This window comes from Perognathus longimembris, chromosome 8 (genome assembly GCF_023159225.1).
Source record: "Perognathus longimembris pacificus isolate PPM17 chromosome 8, ASM2315922v1, whole genome shotgun sequence".
In the NCBI taxonomy this organism is placed as follows: domain Eukaryota; kingdom Metazoa; phylum Chordata; class Mammalia; order Rodentia; family Heteromyidae; genus Perognathus; species Perognathus longimembris.
This window is the reverse complement of record NC_063168.1, coordinates 5,500,442-5,524,509: the sequence shown is the minus strand read 5'-3', so window position 1 is coordinate 5,524,509 and position 24,068 is coordinate 5,500,442. Positions and strand designations below refer to the sequence as shown.

General features: G+C 41.4%; 1 protein-coding gene across 47 annotated transcripts in view; it reads right to left on the bottom strand.

The window, feature by feature from the left end:
* Window positions 1-1,723: 1,723 nt before the first annotated feature.
* Window positions 1,724-24,068, bottom strand: part of Map4k4 (mitogen-activated protein kinase kinase kinase kinase 4) — a 147,648-nt gene continuing 125,303 nt past the window's right edge. For 9 of the 47 annotated variants that reach the window (XM_048352413.1, XM_048352414.1, XM_048352427.1 and 6 more), the window contains 15 exons: window positions 23,525-23,631; window positions 22,143-22,294; window positions 21,371-21,468; window positions 19,275-19,450; window positions 18,736-18,856; window positions 17,725-17,916; window positions 15,577-15,694; window positions 15,107-15,277; window positions 12,113-12,256; window positions 9,744-9,878; window positions 6,900-7,000; window positions 5,387-5,560; window positions 4,714-4,873; window positions 3,551-3,690; window positions 1,724-3,326 (listed from right to left, as the gene is read on the bottom strand). In XM_048352413.1, the coding sequence (XP_048208370.1) occupies window positions 3,243-3,326; window positions 3,551-3,690; window positions 4,714-4,873; window positions 5,387-5,560; window positions 6,900-7,000; window positions 9,744-9,878; window positions 12,113-12,256; window positions 15,107-15,277; window positions 15,577-15,694; window positions 17,725-17,916; window positions 18,736-18,856; window positions 19,275-19,450; window positions 21,371-21,468; window positions 22,143-22,294; window positions 23,525-23,631 (2,073 nt within the window). In that variant the 3' untranslated portion in view covers window positions 1,724-3,242. The remainder of the gene's footprint in view (window positions 3,327-3,550; window positions 3,691-4,713; window positions 4,874-5,386; window positions 5,561-6,899; window positions 7,001-9,743; window positions 9,879-12,112; window positions 12,257-15,106; window positions 15,278-15,576; window positions 15,695-17,724; window positions 17,917-18,735; window positions 18,857-19,274; window positions 19,451-21,370; window positions 21,469-22,142; window positions 22,295-23,524; window positions 23,632-24,068) is intronic. The other 38 variants (XM_048352426.1, XM_048352456.1, XM_048352454.1 and 35 more) reach the window with 9 other exon arrangements.

The following is a 24,068-nucleotide window of genomic DNA, read 5'->3' as shown; positions in this document are numbered from 1 at the left end:
TAGAAACGCATGCTACATAAAAAGATCATGGTACTTATTTAAGGAGCAAGGAAGGAACAAATCAAATTTTCCCACTATAGAAAAGTTAGCGCTGCTGAAAAGGGAGAGGGTATGTATTTGCCACCAGTCTGACTTGTGGTTAGTGCACTTAATGTAGCTAATCATTTGTATCACTAACTAGCAAATCTGCAATTAGCACAATTAGGAGTTACTAATCACTGTTTAAGTGTGCTACAACTGATGGCTAAACGTAACCCATAAAACTTACTTAAAAATAAACCATTAGTGTAACAAAACAATCTTTATAAGTGTTTCCTCCAAAACAAAACGTGCAATGTTACACTTAGTACAGAAGGTATTACAGCTGTCTAACCCTAGGAAACTCCCTGGGTTGCTTTATGTAGAAGAGTACTTCCTCAATAGCTCAAAGTTGGCATGTAACAGCATCACTCTAATACTGCTGTCTTTTGTAACGGTCCCACACTGCAGTTCTGTGGAGAAATCATTATCCTGTAGAAAAGGGAGAAACCAGTCCTGTCCTACACGAAAGGGAAATCTCCACCGTTCACCAAGGGAAATCTCCACCGTTCACCGTCTTTCATGGAGAAGCCTCGCTGACGCAACCTGACCTCAAGCTGGTTTTACAAGGTGGTAATGCGGTTTGGATGGGAAGGACAGCTAGACATCAAGGGAAAGGGATGCCAGGAGCTCACCCTGCTTCAGCACCAGGATGGCGGCCGCTGACATCCCTGAGCTGGGACCCTGGGACAGCCACAGTGTGACTTGAACCGAAGTTGTGGATACTTACATTTTCAACGAGACGTTGGCATTATATGCAGCACAGCCCTTAATCTACACACGGCTTCCGACCTGTGGATCATGGACCGTGACACCATATTCTGTGCTGCTTCCTGTTTCCTGGAATTGTTTGGTGTTTCATCATCTGCCCACCTTTTAAATTTCCCTAGCGCTAGGGCCACAATCACCCGAGTAGTTCCGTGTCCTTCTGACAGGCGCCTTCCCCACATCACCGGATGAAAAGCTCAACCACAGATCGGAGACTGCCAGCCCAAACTCGTCTCTGAGTCCTTTTGGTGACTGAATCTGGTCTATGTCAGTTGGAAGCTGGATTAACTCTTCTACCTTCTCTAAATTAAACAGCAACTGGTAGAATGTTCTTCTCATTTCTGGCCCTTAACACCACTCCCAAATCACACCTGATGGAAAACACACTCTCATCTCCTTGATCTTCCAAAACACAGCTGGGTTTTCCCAGCCTATCTTGTCTTTGTGAACATATGCTTTTCACCTTTTATGTATTATTAAATGTTTTTGTAGCTCAAGGAGAACCTTCAGCAACGATGTATCAGAAGGAAGAAAAGGACTAGCTGCACAAGGGATGCCAATAATTCAGGCTTGCTTAGGCGAACTCTTGACAACTAAGTGCAGAGAATTTACATTTGGGGTGGGGGTGGGGTGGGAGAAAAACCCCATTCGCAAGTTATAGCAGCAAATGAGCCGCGGAGGCAGATGAAGCCTTCGAATGCCAAGCTTCTGTCTGGGGAGTGAGGCCTCCAGCACTGTGACATGGTGCTCCCACTCACGCTCCCACTCGGAGGAGCACAACGGGCTGAAGCAAGAGAACAGGGCCGCCACCACGGGCGGCTTCTGCGCCCGGACACCCGCAGCCTTCAACATGGAGAGACGACCAGGAAGCCAGGAAAAAATTATTACTCAAGACATTTATTACAAATGTCACGAACATATTCATAAAGTAAAATTAGTTTAAAAAACAGAGAACGAGAGCAAGTGAGAAAACAAGAAAAGCCAGGGCTCTGAAATTACACCTAAAACACAGGAAGATGTCATCTTTACGAATAAGTAGAATTAACTACATTCTTAAAATAGTTTTAGTGCATTGCATTTTTAGAAAAGGGACATACCCTCACCCCCAAGAAAAGGTTCCTGCAACACTGACAGTTTTGTGTGACTATGCTAACCTGACCACCGTCTGCTTCCAACCCCGACGAGAGCAATGAGATCGCATGTGTTGTAGGCAACAGTTGCCCATCAACCACTCCTGGTGAGTCTGGTGAAAATGAAGCGTTCTGCTTCCTAAACTCAAGAGAGCAAATTGCATCAGCCGCAAGGCCATTTCCACCTTCCTAGACAGTTTTTGTTGTGCCTGCTTAAACTCGTGACAAAAGTAACAGTCAAACTCCAATTGGATAGTTTTGGTATTAAATTAAACGTTAATGTGTTCTTCCAAATACATAAACTAAATCACCTCTCAATGCATTAAAAACAATGAGGTAGGCAAAAATAATAATAATAAACATGTAGGTTGAATTTTTCTTTCTTCTGCAAGTGCAGACTGTGGTAAAACTGTTGTTGCACTTCTAGGTTTAAACAAAAATTAAACCTTTAACTGAGGCAGTGCTAATACTGTCACACACCAAAGTTCTGGCCATTATACAAAATGCACGTGTTTTTTTTTTTTTTTCTTTTTTCTTTTCTTAGAACCATCTGCACATGATTTAGGTAAAACTTGGTACACAGAAAAATGACTGAGTCGTTGGCCAGGACATCACTGGCCCCTCCCAAAAATCCAAAGCAACAAAAATGGGACCCCTTAACCCACCCCACCCCAACCCCGCCCACAAAAAAGTTATCCTAGTTAAGTGTGTCTTTCACATTTTATAAATATTAACTTCTTAAACCTGCACCTTCTTCTTTCTCCACATATTGTCACATTACAAAAAAGAAATGTCAATTAAATACATTGTTAATGTTACTATATTAATCTGCTCTCTCCTTTAGCCAACTCCTCCTGCCACCACTCTTCACCTCCTTGTGCCCATCGCCAACAAAACTGACGGCATGTGCATTGTCGCCACCTTCAGACACCCCACAGGACAGAGTCGCTCAGAGACAAGGAATTCTGGAGCTGCAGGTAAGGTGTTCTTTCTGGCCTGATGCTCAACCCCAAACACTTCTAGCACCGATGGTAGGATCTGAACAGCACCAGCTGCAATGCAGCCTTGATTTATTTGAGTAAGGAAAAGAAGAGAAATTGGCAAAAGAGCGGGAAAGGAAGGGAGAGAGAGGACCCAGTACACGAGGCTTGCACACACAGCTGTCCTGGCTGCACCGGTGCAGCGCTGAGCTCCAGTTGCAAGGAATTCCAAGTTCTCAGGATCTTGAAGACTCTGGAGATTAACAATCCCTGGATCACACTGCTTCTACCAGCTCAGAAGAGAAGTCCTGCCTAAGGTCATGAAATAAACCTGACTGCTGCCACCAGACCGAACGGAGGCAAAGAACACCTGCGAAGGCAAGCGAAGACATGGTACAGTTAGTAGTAGGACACTGGCCACCTTTCTGGCATTTCAACCAATCCCCACAAACACATTGATAAGGAAGGTCTAGAAAGTTCCTTACTTCAGAATCTACTAAACTAAGGCTATGCATCATCAAAGTAAAAAAAAAAAACCAAAAACTACTCCCCAAAGGTAGTAGTAACTTAAAATAAGTCATAAGGAAACATTACCTTGTCATTGCGTTCACATAAGAATTTTAGTCTTTGAGCCCTTTTGTGCATAAACACACCATCCAAGTGACCAGTTTCCACAGATCGGATCTCTATGGCCTTTTCTCCCCAGCCCATTGTCTGATTTGATCGAATATACGCTTTAGGGGAAGGAAAAAATTCAAACCATTAAAGGTGCGGAAACAGCCCTGAAAAGAAGTTGCTTATACATTCACCTAAATGCTCAAGAATTTGGTGATTTCTGTTTTTAAGCAGGCTGCCTAAGAGCTGGATTGTAGATTTGAGTTTAGTGCACACATTCCCATCAATCTAGACATGGGGCAAGAAATGATGAAAGAGATAGGGACTTATCTGCAATAAAACTAAAATTGTCTTGGGGTTTAAAGAAAGCCATGAAGACTTCAAACACAAGCCTCTGTTCTTGACAGAAGGCTACTTCTAGCGTGGCTCTGTCCTAGAGCAGAGTACCTCCCATTCTTTGTTTCTCTTTACTTCTCACACATCAGTCATAAAATGTCTGCTCTGCCAGATGCCAGGGGCTTACACATGAAATCCCAGCTACTGGGGGGACTGGTGTTTGAAGCCAGCCATTAAGCAAGAAAACGAAGCGACAGAGCGAGGCCCTGAGTTCAAGTACAGACACACAAAACAAAACAGAATCTGCCCTATTTTCTTTGGATGTCTTAAGAATTGAATGAGAGACGGTGATAACATAGTTTTTAAGTCTACAGGAATTAACTTAGGTTTTGTTCTAAATAGATCTATGGATACCACCATCATCCTTTAGCCCTACAATGTAACTTTCCACCATCAATATATTGCCAATCGCTCTGCTCAGGGGGTTGGAAGAACATAGAAAATTAGTATGACTGTTGGGCATGGTTGGTATACACCTGTATTCTCTAGCTACCTGAGGTAGAGGCAGAAGGACTGAGAGTTCAAAGTTAGCATTACAAAGTTAGACTCTATCTCAAAAAAAAAGAAAGAAAAGGATTGGGATGTGGCTTAAGTAGCCGAGCCCTTGTCTTCATGTGCTAGGCCCTGAATTCAATCCCCCAAATAAATGAAGCAACAAATGAATGAATGAATGAATATAAAAACGAGATACAGTCTTAGAGAAGACTCCACTTTCACAAAGGCTACCGCATCCTTCTGTTACATACCTACAGATGTTGGCATCTCTCCCCACTGTAGAACCACATCCTTCGTGATCCTTCCATACGTGTTCACATAAACCCCCTCATCTTCATAGCACACCAGAAGCTCCATCCCATCGGTGTTGGGGAGGATGATGATTGCATGGGGTTTAATGCTACATTGAATCTAGAGAAGAGGAACAGAGTGTAGGGGAGCATGTCTGTAGCTATTTCCAGCCCCGTGAAAGTGCTAAGATGGTCTAGGGAATGCACTGGTACCATACCCTGTTTGCACACAGCAAGTAAATGCTATTTTGGAAAATCCATGTGATATACATCCCAAAGTCTACCATTTCCAGGTTATATACTTCATTGACCCACATTTCCTGAGACTCCTGGGACATATTTGGATGGTGGGCTCCATTTGAGAACCACTCGCAACTCAGAGGTGTTGTGGACGGCCAGCAACTGCCCCAAGCCCATCCCATGTTAGTCAAAGCACGGGTGAGAGGTCTTTAGGAGGGCTTCACAGTGCCAGGAAGATAGATTTCCACCTGTCTTACAGCATGGAGCTACTGAAAATGATACTTCCTTTAAATACTCACCCCCATACCTGGGGAAGTACGGAAACCCTGCTTGTGTTAGTTCACTTAGCAGAGTAAAGGAAAAAGTCAAAACAAAGTGAAGCCAGTCAACCAACCATAGAGTGTGGGTTCTTTCTTACGTGTGTTGGTAGATATATGTCATAGACTGATCCTGAATCCACGTCAACAGCATGGAATCCAGCACAGGATCCATAGATCACTTTCAACCTCTGGCCTTCCTCAACCGTGAGATCCACCAATAATGGCTTATGTACCAATTCTCCAAATGACTACAAAGAAGTAATCAAGACACAGCATAAGATGAAGCAGAACTTAGTCTTGGCAGCTCAGACTGGAGAAGCTAGGCCTAATGGAATCAAGTACCCAATTATAAAATATGATTTTTACTATGTTTGTATTCATTAATTAGTATCTAGAAGACACTTCTTCCAGAAATGATGTCCCAAATCCCTCCTACCTGGTCCAAGAATTCGGTGCTAACACTTACTATACCGTTGTCTGTCTTGAGCAGGAAAACATGGCAAGTTAAACCATGAGACTTCCTACAGAATAGTTTCTGACTGTTCTAAAGCAGTGGCGGAATGCTAAGTCCTAAGAGTCACATACTGAGAATTTGATCCAACTGTCTGCCTAGTTACTAGAACTAGATCTGCATTGAACTGAATACCAATTTTAATTCAGAATTTCATTAACTTGTATTTAGTAAAAGCTCTAAGTTATAATTACTAAAAATGCAGGGGGCTGGGAATGTGCCTTAGTGGTAGAGTGGTAGAGTGGTAGAGTGGTAGAGTGCTTGCCTAGCATGCATGAAGCCCTGGGTTCAATTCCTCAGTACCACATAAACAGAGAAGGCTGGAAGTGGCGCCGTGGCTCAAGAGATAGAGTGCTACCCTTGAACAAAAGAAAGCTAGGGGCAGTGCTCGGGCCCTGAATTCAAGCCCCAGGACTGGCAACCAAGCAAGCAAACAACAACAAAAAAAACCCAAATAAAAATACACATAGAGGGCTGGGAATGTGGCCTAGTGGCAAGAGAGCTTGCCTTGTATACATGCAGCCCTGGGTTTGATTCCCAAGCAACACTTATATAGAAAACGGCCAGAAGTGGCGCTGTGGCTCAAGTGGCAAAGTGCTAGCCTTGAGCAAAAAGAAGCCAGGGACAGTGCCCAGGCCCTGAGTCCAAGGCCCAGGACTGGCAAAAAAAAAAAAAAATACACATAGAAAATATATTATTTTAACTTCGCCCATTTAATGTATAATATCCGATGCTTGCGTTAAGAACTGCTGTAATTTTTAATTGATATTTTACTCAGTAGAACTAAACTGAATATTTTTCAAATACATATCTAGCTATTTACAATATCTGCTTTCTAGTGGGTGAAAATATAATGTTTTATCTTTTTTTTTATTAGATTGGCATACTAATATATGGGTTTGAGATGTAGCTAAGCTCATTACATTATGTTACAAACCCTCTTATGACAAAGCTATTTTCTGTATTAATGGGTAGTTTTATATTATTCATTTTAATTTCTCGGACTTTCTACACAAAATCTCCAGCTTATGGTTTGTAGCTTACACAGCTGATGCAACTTTACTTGCTGTTGTTACCTTAAAGGCCATGAATTTGTGGTATGGCTTAGGTGCCCATGCATAGACTTCCACAGAGCTCTTCAAAGCAATTACAAGAAATTTGATTCTTTCATATTTCACTGAAAAACAAACATAAAAAACAAGACACATATGTCAGTATCAACGAAGAATGCTAGCTATATGCCCTGTATTGAGTCACTGAAACGAGCAAGGGAAAAAAATGCAGATCAAGATCAAGCCAAGTTTGTTGCTTTAACAATTCTTTGATGTATAACCTATGATTTTCCACCCTCTTGGATCCTGTGCTGGGTTCAATTCTAGTATTCTTCGGCATATGGTCAATGCATACTTTCACTGATGTTCCTAGGTTATAAGATTCTAAGTATTTATTGTCTAGAGGGCTCAATGTTACTTCAAAAGGTAATGGCATGACTAATGAGCCAAGGGGCTCCTGAATCACAAAGAGGCAGGTCTCCACAGGGCTCCCATAGACTGGGGAGCACAGAATAGAGCAAAAGAGTCCCGAGGACTGAAGTCTACCAGGAGATAGAATTATCTGTACGCAAGGTCAAATATCACTGAACGCCATTTATTCTGGTCTACAATAACAATGATTTCTAGAATTTTACCTGAAGTTAGGAACCAGAAAAGAAGCAGTGAAGTAAGTCTCTTTTTCACCATAGAAACACCTGCCTCCTTTCCATAACACTTTTGGATATGGCTCCTATAGCCTTGGCCACATGTGACTTGCTATTCCCCTGCACATATACCTGCCTAACACTACGCGAACTAACATCATCCTAGTCCTTAAGCATTTAGAAAGACGTATTGATGTGATAGCTTTCCTTGTTAGATTACACACACTGTTCAAAGAAATCAGTGATAGTAATATTAAGGTACTAAGGATTATAAAAAGTTGGCCAAACACAGCATGGCTTAGAATTTTCGGAAATGATGGGAATGCTTTTTATCTATATACGTATGTTAATACAACAGCTACTAAACACTTATGACTACTGAACACTTAGAATATATACTAGGACCACTAAGGACTAAATTTGAAGTTTTACTTAACTTTAATCAATTTAAATATATTTTAAACGGCCTCCTATTCTTTGGGGCAACAACAAACATAATGAATAGTTACTTGCCCCCACATTCAGAAAATATATGGGATACATTATTTATATAATATTATTTAAAAAAATCCAGCATAACCTAACACTCCTTATTGTCAAGTACAGCTCCCCTGTAGCATAATCCATTCGTGTTATGAGCTGGTTTGTTACTAAAGAGTTAGGTTTATCAAATTTAGCTGTAGATGATCTTAGCAATACCGCATCAAATAAAATACTTCACAAACACACCGCATAGAAAATCCTCATCTCAAAATCTATACCAAAGAAATTAGCATTACATTATAGCATCACCCAGAATATTGTAGTAGATCATATTATTATGAATAATTTAAAAAGTACCACAAATTAAGATACCAAAGATTATAAGAGGCTGACCAAACCAGCTCTGCTTAAAATTTTCTGACATGATGGAAATATTTTGCATCTGTATACCTATGCTAAGGCAACAGCTACTAACCATGTGCCTATTGAACATCTAGAATATATACTAGGACTAAGATTATATAAACAAAAAAATGTCAAAAATTATATTCTTGGTAGAAGAAATGACTATAGTATGGTATGTGCTTTCATAAATACATAAAAAGCATACAAGCAAGTCCACATTTAATGGGTCCCTAGTCTTTGGTATATAAATGTTTCCAAGGGGCTGGGAATATGGCCTAGTGGCAAGAGTGGTTGCCTCGTATAAATGTTTCCAATTATATTAGTATATATCACCATTCTCATAAAGCTTTAATTTAGCTTTCATCCAATATTTTCCCTATATATCTAACATTAGCACTAGGTTTTTTTCCCCCACAAGTAAAGAACAATTGAGACTGGTTTTGCTCCTATGAGATTTTACTTCAAATGAAAATTGCCACATGCATACCAAGAAAAAAACAACACAGTTGCCATGTAACAGTGACCAGCCAGCTGTTCTCATTCATCAGAGAACACAGTAGTTCTGTTCAGGGTAGTTAAGTGAAAAACAACAAGCCATAATTCTACAGGCCAAATTCTCAAATGTTCTCACAGTAACTGCAAAGGCTGCATCATCCTTCAAATACAGAATGAACCAGCAGTATAAGGGAAGAATTAAGCCAGCTGGCTTACTTGGCAGAGATTCCTTAAAAAGGTCTCTCTGAGCCACAAAAGGCAAGGAAACTATTTTTAAAAAGGGGTGGATGATTAGGGTTGTAGCTCAGTGTTCAGTGCATATCTAGAATGTAACAGGGTTTGATCTTAGCACTGAAAAAATACAAAAAATATGAAATAAACTAAAACCAAACAATAATAAGAGAAGGGTGAAAAGACTCTCAGAAGACAAAGATGTAGGGAAGACTGAGGACAGAATGAGAAGACAGATTCAAAGTTGTGCTGTGTCTAAGTTTCGAAGTGTGGTGAGACATTGTCTAAATGAGACTTCAAGGTAAGAAGACCATAAAGGATTCATGTATTTCAAAAATGAATTATTATTACTATAAATTTCAAAGAACACATGTGCTGTAAACCAGCTGTCCATCTCAGGGGAGGGTGGGAATGGAACTGGGGAGAGGAGAAGGTGGGAGAAAAATAAAGGAGGAGATCAGTTTGATAAGAAATGTACTCATTGCTTTACGTATGGAACCCCTCTGTACATTATTTTGACAACATTAGTTAAAAAAAAACCACATGAATCATAAACTGAACTTTTATTAAATTCTGAAAAAAAAACCACTTATAACCTAATATAACGTACCAACTTTATAATGTACACATCCTTCCAAGTCTCCCACGGTGGTCCATCCTTGCTTCTTCTCAACTTCTGGATCATTGTGAAGTATTTTATTTCGTAACCAAGACAAATAGTAAACACGTAATTTATCCTTTTTGCCTAGCAAAATAAATATAAACATTTTACAATCATATAAAAAGATTTCTTCCTGAAAAACCTTCTATAAGTAGTAAATATTATTCACCCCAAGGAAATTATCTTATATAAGGTTTTATAGGAAATTCAATTTAAGCTTTTGTTTTTGCCAGTCCTGGGGCTTGAACTCAGGGCCTGAGCACTGTCCCTGGCTTCTTTTTGCTCAAGGCTAGCACTCTATCACTTGGGCCACAGCACTACTTCTGTTTTTTCTATGTATGTATGTAGGTGCTGAGGAATTGAACCCCAGCCTTCATATATGCTAGGCCATATTCCCAGCCCTCAGATGAACTTTTAAAACTCCTCCAGAATTATAATTGGGCATAGGAAGGACAGGAAGGTTTTGAAAGAATGAACTCGCACTCACTCAATAATATACAGTTATAATGTAATACTGTACAATAAGTACTGTCCCTGTTTACTGCCACACTCCTAAATAAAGTTCTGGACATCAGTGGATCATGCCTGTAGTCCTAGTTACTCAGGGGCTGAGATCTGAGGATCAAGGCTTGAAGCCAGCCAAAGTAGACAAATCCCTATGATTCTTATCTCCAATTAACCAGCAAAAAAGCCCAAAGTGAAAGTGTGGCTCAAGTGGTAGATTATCAACCTTGAGCAAAAAAGCTAAGAAGAGTGCAAGGTCCTGAGCACATACACAAACACACAATTATGACTAAAAACACTTAAAATGGGTATAAATTAACAAATAGCCCTTTTTAATAGTTTAGTAAAACAGAACTGATAAAAGATATTAAAGAACTGAACAAATGAAGAAACATTCCATTTCATAGACAAGGCTTTCAAGACTGTCAAGATGTTAATCCTTCCAATTTGATCAAGCCCTGGCACTGACAAATTTGCACACACACACACACACCCCTAGTGTACATACAACACAGAGGAGGGGAGGGAGGGAGAAAAATCCAAGTGGACCTTAAATTTGACAATAACTTTTTAGATAAAATCACAATCAATGAAAGAAAAAAAAAGTAATCATTAAAATGTAAAACCTCCATTCTACAGAAGACACTGGTAAAGAAAATGAATAGTAAGCCACAGGGATAAAGTATGTATAAAATACTTATTTGTAAAAAAGCTTCTAAATAAAATATACAAAAACGTCTTAAACTGAAACATAAGAAAACAGCAACCCAGTTACAAACAGGCTAAAGATCTAAGCAAGGTACTTTACCAATGTACTTTACAGATGACAAATAAATGTATGAAAAGACACTCAGGTTTTCATGTATCAAGGAACTCAAAACAATGAGACTCCACACTAACAGGATGGCTAAAGTCCAAAACACTGACAATACCAAATGCTAATGAAGGTGGCGAACAATCAGAAATTTCGTTCACTGCCTGTGGATGCAAAATGATACTGTCACTTTGAAGGACAGTTTGGCAGTTTCTTTGCAAAGCTAAACACAGGAGTTCCTCGGCATTTGCCAAATATATGAGGTAAAAGCTATGTTCATGAAGAAAAAAAAAGCTTCAAATAAGCTTATGTAGGTGTCTTACAAAAAGTTCATTTCCAATTTATCTATTTCTTTTCATGGATTGTGCTTTTAATGTTGTACCTAAAAAGTAATTTGCCAAGTGCTATATAATGGAATATTATTCCATATAGGAATGAGACATTAAATACAAAAAGACAAGAAGGAACCCTAAATAGGTAATAGGAAAAAAGCCAAGCTACAAACATAAGACTATATACTGTATGATCCAGATTTATAGTCATACAAAATTTATGTACTCTATTATTCAAATTAAGACCTTTTTGAATATGAAAAAGAAATGGAGGTATTGAAAAAGAGTATGATAATATGGAAATCAGTGATCCGTGGTTCCTAGAACCTCAGGAAGAAGGATAAATAGAGAATTTTAAGGCATCAGACTATTGCTAACTAATGGCAGATACCTTCCATCTGACACAATTAGTGTGTAAACCCTAATATGAATAGTGTCTTATCACAAAAAAAATAATATACCACAAATGTGCCACTAATACAAGATGTTACTAACAGGGGAAATTAGTTGTGTACCACAATTTGAACGTCTTCCTCTCAGGTTTCTGTAAACTCTAATACTGCTATATCGTATCTCATTTAGCCAGTCCATTAAGAAATGAGTTAACAGGTTTAGTTTGTAAAATGAGAGTATTTGTAAACTGAGTCAGAGTTCAGCTTTACACTTACCAGAAATAGTCACCAGAACATTTAAGCCCTCAAGTACATCCATTTGCTGAAACCGCCTTCGGTTGATAAGAGGATAGACTTTCCCTTGTCCACTTCTGTCCAACAACATCAACCCGCTCTCTGTGCCCACCAGCAAATTCACTCCTGTTACAAAGACACAGAAAGGCCTGAATTTTTATGCTATACTTGGCAAGCTGCTATGTTGTAAGGAAAGAATAACATTCCTTACTTGAAAAGAGTTTTCTTGGAACTCAGAAAAAGTTCTTAGAATAGTTGAAGGTTAAAGCAACCAAACTTGCACCATACCAGGATATGGAAGTGACACGGACATAATTTTACTTACACGTAAGAAAGACATAGTGGACGCCTCATCCCCTCAACTGCCTCCACAGCCCAGCCTTTCTTCAGGTTCCCTGTGCTGTAAACTCACAATCTCTGTAGCTTGAGATATCCTACCTCTACCTGGCGCATTAGACCCTTGGAACAGACGTCTCTGCATGTTTTCTTCACATTCACTGGCAAACTACTAGAATGCATTACATTTATAGACAGAGCCCTCTACAGATCCTTGCAAGCTTATGATCTGGCTTCTCTCACTCAGTCTCCACCACCATCATGGAACACCTGCAATCAGTTCTCCCATCCTCCATTTCTTAGGAATATTTAAATACCGGGACCTGCCCTGTATCTTATCCAAACTCTGAACATAGACTTCCCTGGTTTCCCAATTCTTCTGCTGGCGTGAGGAAGTCCTCATTTGTCTATCCCTTCTCCGCTTCTTAGAGATGCTGCCAGTGCTGAGTGCAGACACACAAACCCTTCCGAGCTCCAGAATGTCTAAGAACCAGGAACTCCTCTACGCCCAGTTTCTCACTGTGCTTCCATTTGGTACAGCTTTCTACACCAACCATCTTTCCCACTTGGTAAAATCAGCCACTTTTTACCCAGTTCAGGTAATACTGCGTCTTCCTTTTCCTCTGTTCTCACTCTAGTTCAGATCTTGACTACCTTACAACTGATGGACAAAGGTGTTAAGTTACATTTTGGTAAACAGCGCTCTACCCTCTCATGACTACACATGGCTGCATACATTTTACATTAAGTCTCTCTTACAAAATAATTTAAAAACATTCATTTTTAATTTTTCAACTGTTAGCAATAATTAAAAATTTTAACGCTTACTCTAGGGCTCCCTTTCCTTATTAAGAGTTCACCGATTAGGTTACTAAAAATTACAAAAATTGCAAGAATTGTATTAAAAAAAAACACTACGTGCATTGACAACAAATCCCTTACAATTCCATTTCAATTCGGTGATAAACGATGATACTGTATGCAAAGCAATATAGTAAATGCAGATAGTTCATAATGAACACAATAAAAAAAAAATCATGATCAAAATGATTTGCCAAAGTAACTGGCTCCAACAGGGGCGAAAAAAAATCACATCATTACAAACACAGTAAGCCAGGCACCAGTGGCTCGTGCTGGTCACCCGAGCTATTTCGGAGGCTGAGATCCTAAGGACTGTAGCAGGAAGCCAGCCTGGAAAGATAAGTCCATGAGATCCCTTCTTTAAACTCTTGGCGGGGTGCAGTGCGTGCCTCTTTCGTTCTAGCTTTTGTAGGAGGCGGACACTGGAAGTACTTCCAGCTCTAGCTCTTTTGGAAGAGGCTGAGGCGAAGGGATGCCCTGGAGAGCCAAGGCCAGTCTGGGCAACACAGGTTAAAAATTCTCAACCCACATCTAGCTATGGTTGCATGCACCTGTCATCTCACACTAAAGGGAGAGCACAATGGCTGTGCACAGGGGTACACCTGTCGCTACAGTGCCAAAGGGAAGCACAGTTTGGAGGACTGCAGTTCAGCCCAGCCCAAGCAGGAAGCAACACTGTTAAAAATATGTAACTGAAAATGCATGATGGAGCACTTTACAAAGTAAAAACCAGCTACTTAAGATGATTAAAAAAGAATGCTTACCTCGAGCATTTTTAGGAAGGACAAATCATTAACCTAACCTCTGTGTGGACTTCAAAATTCCCAAATAACGCTAACTCTAACATATTCTGAATTTTCTCCAATATGTATATGGCTCCCATAGTAACTATTTTAACTTTTAGGAGTCTAGATCTTTAAAAAGGCTCACTTTTTACTTACGAGAAAACTGATGAGTCTTATCATAGCTGTTTCAGAAAATCAACACCTAGCCAGGTGATAGTGTTTCACACCCATAATCCTAGCTACTCAGGGGGCTGAGATCTAAGGACTGTGGTTCAAACCCAGCCTATACGGGAAAGTGTGAGACTATCTCCAATTAAGCACCTGCCTCCCCCCAAAAAAGCCAAAAGTGGAGTTGTGTCTCAAGTAGTAGAGTGCTGGCCCAGGTCCAGGGGGGAGGGGGAGGAGGGGGAGGAGGGGGAGGGGGGAGCGGGAGGAGGGGGAGGGGGAGGAGGAGGAGGAGGAGGAGGAGGAGGAGGAGGAGATTAACTCCTGATATGCTTCTACCCAGGAGCAAGCATCTCAAAGACAGTAATTTACAGAATTATTTTTCAAAGTTGTCATTTCTCTAATTAGGCTTTACATGATGATAAATGGAGAAGTTGCACTGCATTTCCCCCCCCCCCGCCCCTTTTTGTGCCAGTACTGGGGCTTGAATTCAGGGTCTCACAGCTGACATTCTACCAACTTGAGCCATGCCTCCAGCCTTGCTTTTTCTTAGTTATTTTGGAGACTGAGTCTTGCCCCAGGCTGGCTTTGAAACAAGATTCTGGTCCTTCTTTTCCGACGTCCAGTCACTGAGATGACTCCAGACACAGCACGCACACTCAATCCCCCTAACGCACACTTAGCCACAGGAAGGGGACTGCAGAGTGCACTGGCCTTTCCTTCCCTCCCCCAAGAGACCTCCCCAACGACTGAAAGGCTATTTTCTAAAAAGCAAGTAACAACCTTCCCTTCTTCAGACAACAACATAAGAATGGCGGCAGATGCCTACCCCACAAGGCAGCACACAGAATCTCCGAGTTAAACCTCTTCTTGTATTTGCGGATCTCGGGGGTGTCGCTCTGTGGCCTGGTGTTGGTAGGGTTCACATTGACCACTGAGCCCTTCCTGGTAGGATCTTGCCTTATGGCTTCAGGTCTCATTCCATCACAGGAAAATCCTACTGAAATAGAATACATGTGAAATTATTTTCTGTACACACATCGTACTCCTGTCTCCCTCCTTCACTATACGACATGCAATTAACTCATATACAACTGACGTTCTGCAAGAAATGCATGTAGAAACTGACTTATGTAGCTCACTGTAAATAAGGCAAGGCAAGTGGGACAGGAGGCTTCTGCACTTGAAAAGTCTGTGCCTGTCAACACCCCTGACTACACTCAAGCCACCTGAAAGCACTACGTAAAGGGACCGACCACGTCCTGTTCCACCTGCTTGCTTGTTGCTGCTGTTACTTACCCACAGAAGTTACTGTTGTTCCACTAGATGGAGAAATTTGCAGTAATCTGGGGTCTATAAAAGGTGTAAAGGAGGAGGAAGATTTGTGTTTCTGGAGTGTGCTACTAGCGGACTGAGTCTGCAATGTAAATTTCAATTTCATTAATACAAATGACATGTAAAAAGTGAACATTAAACAACATTTCAATCCATTCCTATACTAGTCCCAATCTAAACTCTGGTCTTCCTACATCATTCCCCAAACCATTCTCACAGGGAGCCTCCATGGGTGCACCCCTATCACAATACCTTGGGCTATTTCACCTGCAGCCACAGGGACAGCCGAGCCTCTGCCAGAAAGAAGCATATTTCTGACAGCGAGGCTGCAAACTACCAACCAATAAAACCTATGCTTTGGACGCTTAGCTATTTCTTCAAAAAATAAAATAAATGGTTGTAATGCAAATTCCTAAATGAAATCTGAGATGCCTCGATCTCAATTCATCACCTTTTGAATATATCTCCTTGCCTACAGAAGTCCATTTATCCATATGGGAATGCTGACAGAATTTTATTCTATATATTTTTAAATTGGGCTTTCTGCCCAAATACTCCAGGAGTTTCGTCTCCTTTCTGTTTAAGTGCATCACCGTGAGACCCATACCCAGCGGGCTTGTAAGTGAAAGGTGCGAGCGACAAAGTAAGGCATATCTTCTGGGATTTTTTTAGGAGCACTAGTGTTTGGTTAATAATGAAACTTAACACCAAAAAGAAAAAAAAAAAGAAAGGAAGGAAGAAAAGAAAAGAAAGAAAGAAAAAGACACAAAAAGTGAAACAAATTGTTAAGTGGAAATGTAATGATGATTAAAAACAAAACAAACGGGGAAATAAACTTGCCAGTTTAGTGAGTTAAGGGTTATATAGTAAAATATAGTAAAATGGAGCGAAGTGTAAAATATAAATATAAGAAGGGATAATGTGAGTGGAAGTGGAATGTATCTATCTCGGGGGGAAAAAGAGCATGTCTGATCCAGTACTTTGGTCCTGTACCATTTCACTCGTCCTGGGCACCTGGAGGTCGCCGTGCCCTCCGGCCCAAGCCCTGGCCTACACTCGCTCCCTGACGCGTGTGCCACCCTACAGGCATCTCTCCGGCCTCACCCGCCACTGGCCAAGGCTGAGCCTGGGAAGCAGTCAACTCGCACATGCAACTGAGGAAAGGATTGTTCAGATTCCTTCTTAAGACAAAACCCAAGTAGGAGCAGCAGTCTGTTAAGGGTTTAGGTTAACATGACTGGCTGACGCGATAGGTCAGTTCTGACTGCCTCAGCGGTTAGATACTGCCCTCAAGTCTCATCTGGGAAGTCAGACCACTGTGGAAGTACAGGGTGAGCAAAGCAGGCTGTCACTGCTCTTGGACATGACCATACTCGAAGAACAAAAAAATCATCCAGCTAATACTCAACCACATAGCATAGCCATGCCACAAATGCACTGGACTTCCCATACAAAACCTAAACTAAAAGCATATTCTTTGCTTAATATTTTCCTAGATATTCTCTAAAAGCCTCTGGCCTCCTCTTAAAACGAATGGCTAAATTTCAAGGAAAGAAATCCTTTTGTAAGAGTTGGTGAAAACAAGTAAGATAACCAACCAGCAAACTCCCTCCCTCTAAAAAGAAACAAAACAAACACACTAAATCCAGGCCTGTTTGAAGGAGCTTCCCATACAAGTCAAGTTTGTGTAGGTAGGCCCAAGTCTGAGTAACCAAATTTTCCTATACTTCACTTATTGTATAAAGAGAATGAAAAGGCAGATTTCACAGTATCTACAAGAATTTCATGCCAAATACATAATGGATCTGAGAACACAGCAATCATTTCATTTAGGTTTAGAAAAATAAACTGAATATAGAAAGCCATGCAACTACACTTATCTAGAGAAAGTAAATGGTGAACTAGCAAGTTTGGAAGGAAATCCGTCTAGGGTTACGGGTCTGTATGCAGATCTGAAACATGTTACTTGGGGGATTGGGAAGAGGGTAGGTGACAGAAGAAAGCAGGGGGAGGGAGGGAGAGAGGGTGTTGGGAAGGGCTCCTTTGCAAACTAGCTCCTAGGCAATGCCGGTCTAACCCCAGGAAAGCAGCCAGCTGTGGTGTGAGACATACCTCATTAGCAGTGAGCTTGTCCTGGGGTGTCTGTGGGGACATGGTGGGTGTCGGCTGGCTGGAGGATGGGGAGGAAGAGGTGGAGGAAGTGGAGGAGGAATGGCTTTGCTGTAAGAGATCTGGCAAGAGGTGAATGCGACCGGCAAAGCCATTGCTCTCATGATGGCTGGCACGCTTTTGGTCAACTGTACTCTGTAGAAAAAACAGGCATACTGGTCTCGCTCAAGCGCTGCTGACATTGCCTCCAACCCTACTTTGTTTAAGGTGCTGTGTAACTTCGCAAAGTCTTAAATTACCAAGGAGAAACTAAGGAGATTAGTCTAAATTGCTCACGCTTCCTCACTAACATGTGTTGGGCCAACAGAGTTCAAGATACTTAGCATCTGGTGGCCACACAACTCAAGCAAGACGTGCTTCACCCGGTCATCCATGCCACTAGCAGGTTGCAGGCCATTCTCCCTCATTTTCATTTGGAAATCTAAAGAGTACCCTGTGGCTTCTTCAAGTCCTGATCTTCCCCACCTACTTTCCATACAAATGCACTGCCATAGCATAAAACACGCTGAGGACCCAGTCCCAAAGGCCACCTCAGAGCCAATAAGGAGCATGCCACTTGAATGAAGTCAAAGCTAAGAATGCTGTAAACTAGTGGTCCAAACTGAATAGATCTTGCAGCACACATTTAATTCTTCAACAAGTGGGAAAACTAAGAGAAGAGAGACCTCCTGCTTTCCAACTGTTCAGACACAGACTGTGAGACTTAGCGTGGTGCTTGAATGAGGGCTGCCGCAGGCATGCAGAGGAGCAGCAATGTGGGGTGGAAGACTACTGGCTACCTTCGGGGCATGCAGCACACACCTGCCTCCCGAGCCCCAGACACACTACCTTCAGGGCCTTGTTAACATGAAAACAGATGATGATGGAGAAACAGCATGAGTGAGTGAATGAGCAAGTGGGTTAATGACCACAGGAGAAGCTCAGCCTCTGACAACGGGAGGAAGACACGGGTACCTGGCGGACGATTAGAGTGCCTTCCTTGGACGGGGTCACGGCCGGTTCGCTCTCAACATCATCATGAACAATCATGGTTTTCACAGATTCTGTTTCACCATTGCTCAAATTCAGAGATGACCTAAGAAGGGAAAAGCCAGACAGGAGGACACTCTGTTGAAATGAAAATGCAGGTATAGCATTTCCTCAAGGCTTAGCTCTAGACCTCCAACAAAGAAGAGATTTCCTTGCAGTTTAATAAGCTTATAGAGTACTTCTTGTCAATTAAAAAGAGTTATACTAAAATGAAATTTCCCTTCTGTCACATCGTTAAATGAAAAGAAACAAAAGTAAATATTAAGGGGCTCCAGGGAGGCAACTGATACGCACACACAGAGAAGAGGGAATCAGATACGAAAGCTTCCCTGTGTGGTGCAAGTCCAACAAAACTCCAGGTTAGTGGTCACAGACTCCCGTGACAGGCTTAGGTTGTGCCCGGCTGCTAGTAAAAGGAGGCCCCGTGGGAATTCTCCTCCTCCCCTAAAACACCAAGGACTGACGCTGCTCTGGTGTCCTCTGGTCCGGAGGTAGACTCATCAGCCCCTTCCTGTTCCACGTCGTCATCCTCCTCATCCGTGGTCCCCGACTCTTCACTGGAAGACGAGTAGTCCGTCACTTTGTGAGGTGGCCGCACATCTTCCACTGCGCGAAGCTCTTTGGCCAGTGCAGTCAAATCCTAAGCCGTGCAGAAAAGAGGGAGTTGGGTGAAGGGGAAGTAGGAAGAAAACAGGAGATGAGAAGCCCTATAAATGACCACAATGTCAATTTTATAAAACCGTCACATACAGTATTGACTAGTTTCAAGTGAAGGTGGGTTTTTATGGCTTTTGGCAGAAAGGGAGGAAACATAGGTGAAAATTTAAAAGGATAGCAAACCAAAGATGTTCTAAAACAAGTTAAATAACAATGCTTACAGTAAGATGATAGCATTGCTACTGTTTTTGAATAAATAAGGTAAAATTTGATGTCAACAAATACATACAGAATCTTGAGCTTTGCTTTAAAGACATCAGCCTATGTAACACATTTCTTTCTAGGGAACTGATCATCTGAAAACCAATTCCTAGTTAAGTAGATCTGATTAGCTGTGTTTAGGTTCTGTTTCCTCAGACTCTTAGTAAGAAACCTGAGAAAAGTGAGAGCGGCAGAAGCAGCACTAGGCCATTTGTGATTCCGTCTGCTATTCATAACTGGCCACATTGCTGAAAAGGGCCAGGCAGGGACAAAGTGTTATGAGGCCCGGTGATCTGGGAGCCCCCCAGTTCTTCCATCCAGTATTACTCTCATTTTTACACAATACGGCCAGTGAACATCAGAAGGAAAGAAAAGGCCCCCAGAGAACTGCGTTTTCCTTTCTCCTATTATAGACCGAGACATTTTTAAGATTCTTATCAATTTACCAAACATAATTTTCAACAGTGACTATACTTCATTTTTTTAATCTTAAATTCAAATTTCATCTTTCTGTTTGGGAATTTTTTTAAGCTAAGTATTTTTCCTTTCTTAAAAAAAGGTGTTTCCTTCTTTCTTTGCACTTGAGAATACATTTTGTGTTTGAACTTGAGCGCCTGAAATAAGAGTGATCAAGTGTGGGGCTGTAAATCTTATTTTATGTTTACCCTTTTAGCTTTTCAAAGAGCTGTTCAAAAAGCTGCATTTAATTGTAACAATATGGAGCATAAAAGCTCAAGGTTTTTAAAACCTAGAAAAGAACTAAAGGCAGGCTGAGGAAGAGGTGCTAGTGGAATGCAAGCTCTGTTTAGTGTGGTCAGCAGAGCTACCGAGGTGGGGCTCTTCAGAGAAGGAGCTTACCACTTCGCCCTTCAGGGTGCAGCAGTTCCCAGTCCAGGAAGGGGCCCAGCAAGAAGAACAGAACAAGGGGGAGGGAGGAAGAAGTGCAGAAATCAGTTCAAGCAAGAAATCAAAACTCAACCATCTTAAAATTCCACAAAACACCCACAGTTACATGGCAGGTTAACCCGACAGGGGAAGTATGAGAAGCAGCAATAATAGCTATCACCCCAGGGACAAAAAGGCAGAATTTAAGCCATAGGTGAGTATCAGAAGGTGACTTAAACAAGTAAAACTTAAAAGCCAGTATTGCAAATGCTCAAACTCATTAAGAATAAGTGAAGGTTAATGCAAGCAAAGCGATACAGAAGTTCTTTCTAGTCTATTTTTATCAAGTCTTCTTTTAGAAGGAAATTTCATTAAATAAAAACTACACTTTGTTCTGTGTTTCTTTGTGAAGCTGAAGGAACAGAAACTGTATACACTGAAACGAACCATTAGAAGAAAGGTTTCATTCCACTAAGGACTTTTCATGGGAAATATGGAGCCTTAGGTGGGAAGGCACAGCAGTGTTGGAATGTTAAGACATTTCTAGTCATTCCTAATAGCTGAGAAGGGCCCACACGAGAGAACTGCAGGCCTCGGCTGCCCCTTCCTGTTGGGGTGCTAGAGACCGAGCCCAGGGTCTCCTGTGTGCTAAACACTCTTACTGCTGAACTTTATAACTACCCTCTCAACCACATTCTTACTATAAAGATCTCTCTCACGTGTGAACTAGGAAAGACTGGCTTTGTGCAATTCTTACAGCAGGCTTGAGAGGTCTGAACACTTCTTTTTTCTCATCAGGTTTTTTTGCTGCATTTTCAAGGCGCTGAGATGGAGAGCCTTCTGACTTGGATGATGCTGTTCAAAAGATAAGAAAGGTAAATACACACACACACACACACACACACACACACACACACACACGATAAATAGATGCAGGTCACAAAATTGTCCCAGCCAATCCTGCCTTCTGTTTCTCCCTGCTTGCTTTTCTAGCCCCATTTATGGCAAAATCTAAACATGCATTCTGAACTCCCAGGCAAAAGCAGGCCTGCCTCTGACAGTCTTTCTGACGCCTTTACTGTAAACACCACTAGCACACTCTGCTTAACAAGTGTTTAGAATTAATATCTTAGTATGTCAAGAACACCTTAAAGAGAGTTTTCACTTTCTATTATTATGTCATCAATAACTAACACTGATGGCAGTACAAACCCTGAAGCCCAAACTGAAAGAAACGGATTCAAACCCCACCTGAGGTATTCAGCCTATTACCTTGGGCAAGTAAGTCAGTTGATCACATTCAATTGAAAAGTACTCTCGGTGCTAGGCATGTGTAAAGCTCCAGGCATTGAGCTCTTCCTAATAAAAACAGTAACTCTAGTGTCTTCTGTCATTAGAATTCTAATCAAAAGCATTGTTTTTATGATACGCAGCTACAGGAAAAATATAGACCTTTCCTGCAGATGAAGGACTTGCACTACATAACCTAAGGTTGTTCACAGGCAAAGAGCAAAGGAGAGATGGCCTACATCTCACTCTGAAGCGTTCACCAGAGCCGCTCTGAGAGCCAGGATGGGAGCCCGGCTGGGATCCGGAGTTGCTCGACCCGGAGGAGCTGCCACTGCCCGGCCTGGGCACCAGCTTCTCCACTCTCTCCCACAGGAGCCTGGGCTCGATACTGCTGTGAGAAGAAAAGAAAACAAACAACCTGCTGCATCATCCCAAACCAATATAACAAACGCGTGCGTATTTTAATACTGTATTTACCCAAAGTTATAATGACTTTATCCCTAGATTTTTATCTCAGATATCAAAAATTAAAAAAAAAACTCCCCACAAATATTCTGCTAACACCTCTCATCATAGCTACAAACTTAGTTCTTAATAGTATGAAAAATAGCACTTATACAATTACACACAAATTATCCTCTCTGTCTAGGGTCACCCACCCATCACAACTCTCATAGCCTGAACATTCAGCGTGTACCCCTTTGAGTATAGAGAATGTTATAGAAAGCATGGGCTGGGTGGGCTGGGCCAGAGTTCCTGGCATGGACAGATCGACTGCACACACCTATTAGGTGAGAATTCTGGACATAGACACAGTCAGGGGAGAATACACAGTATTCCCTGGTCATTCGTGCAAATGGCTCTGGGCAGCTACTGGGTTACCATCAGTCTTAGCACTTCAGGTTGTATTAAGATTGCGCATGTGGTAAAGGACAACCTAAGAAGTTCAGTAATCATCAATTTATACAACATTCAACATAATGGTCTCTTCTTTCCTACAACAGTGATGGCAAATGGAAGTTTTCTGCAGTCATGAAAATTGCTAGTATTTAGCCACTACTTACAAGTCGCTCGCTATAGGCCACTGATATAACTAAGGAATTATATTATTAATTTTATTTCATTTTAATTACGTTAAATTCGAATTTAACAAACCTCATGTGGCTAATAGCTACCATATTGGACAGAGCTGCTCTAAATCCCTAAAAAAATCATTATTTGGCTAATTCATATTGGACAGAGCTGCTCTAAATCCCTAAAAAAACCATTATTTGGCTAATTCACTAGTTTACCATAGACTATTAGCAGCCACTGACATTTTTTAGTTACTTGTCTGTGGCTTCTGTTCTGAAAGGCTTATAATTTCCTTTACAATCTTTCAGACTGTAATTCTAAGAGAACCTGGCCCCCATTTGATCTCCTGCATTGACCCCTAAATATGCCCAGATACCAAACCCTCTTTAATACACATCAATTTGGTATTACTTATGTTAATGGGTATTATGACATTTTTATGTGCACACAAAAGTCTATGCATAAAACTGCGTCTCTGTACAAGAACTGTAGTGTAAGGAGACAAGAGCAAACTGTCCAGTGCACATATCTATCACTCTTCTTTTACCTGGTGGAATTTCTCTGTCCTGCTTGGCTATTTTGCTGTCCACTGCCCTGCAGTGGGGAATCCCGACGGGACAAAACAGGGGAACGAGATGTTGTTCTCACCGGAACCTTTAGGTAGGAAATGCAGTAATTACATTATTGAAAACATGAAAAGGACACAGATTCCGCATGAAAGCGTTTTCAGTACAGCCCTCCTTACACTGGCCTTCCCATTCCCCACCTCACCCCCAACCCAATTCTTCCCTGGTCCTCAACTGATAAAGGGAGTGAGGAGAATTTCGTTAAAGGTGTCTAAGGAGCCAGGATAATAAACAGCCTTTCTATGCTCCTGTAACATTTAATGATGTCTGGACAGAAGCTGGTAGCAGGGGACATACAACAGCACTTTGCTGAGATAATGTGAGAACCAAGAAAATAAGCTCAAAGAAATCAAACAATGGTCTACCAATGGATCAGCAGGAGGCAAAGACTGGCTAGAAGCAAGAAAATGCTCAGAGGAAGCAAGTTCCAAGTGAAAGAAAAACATTAATTGTGCCCTTTTATTC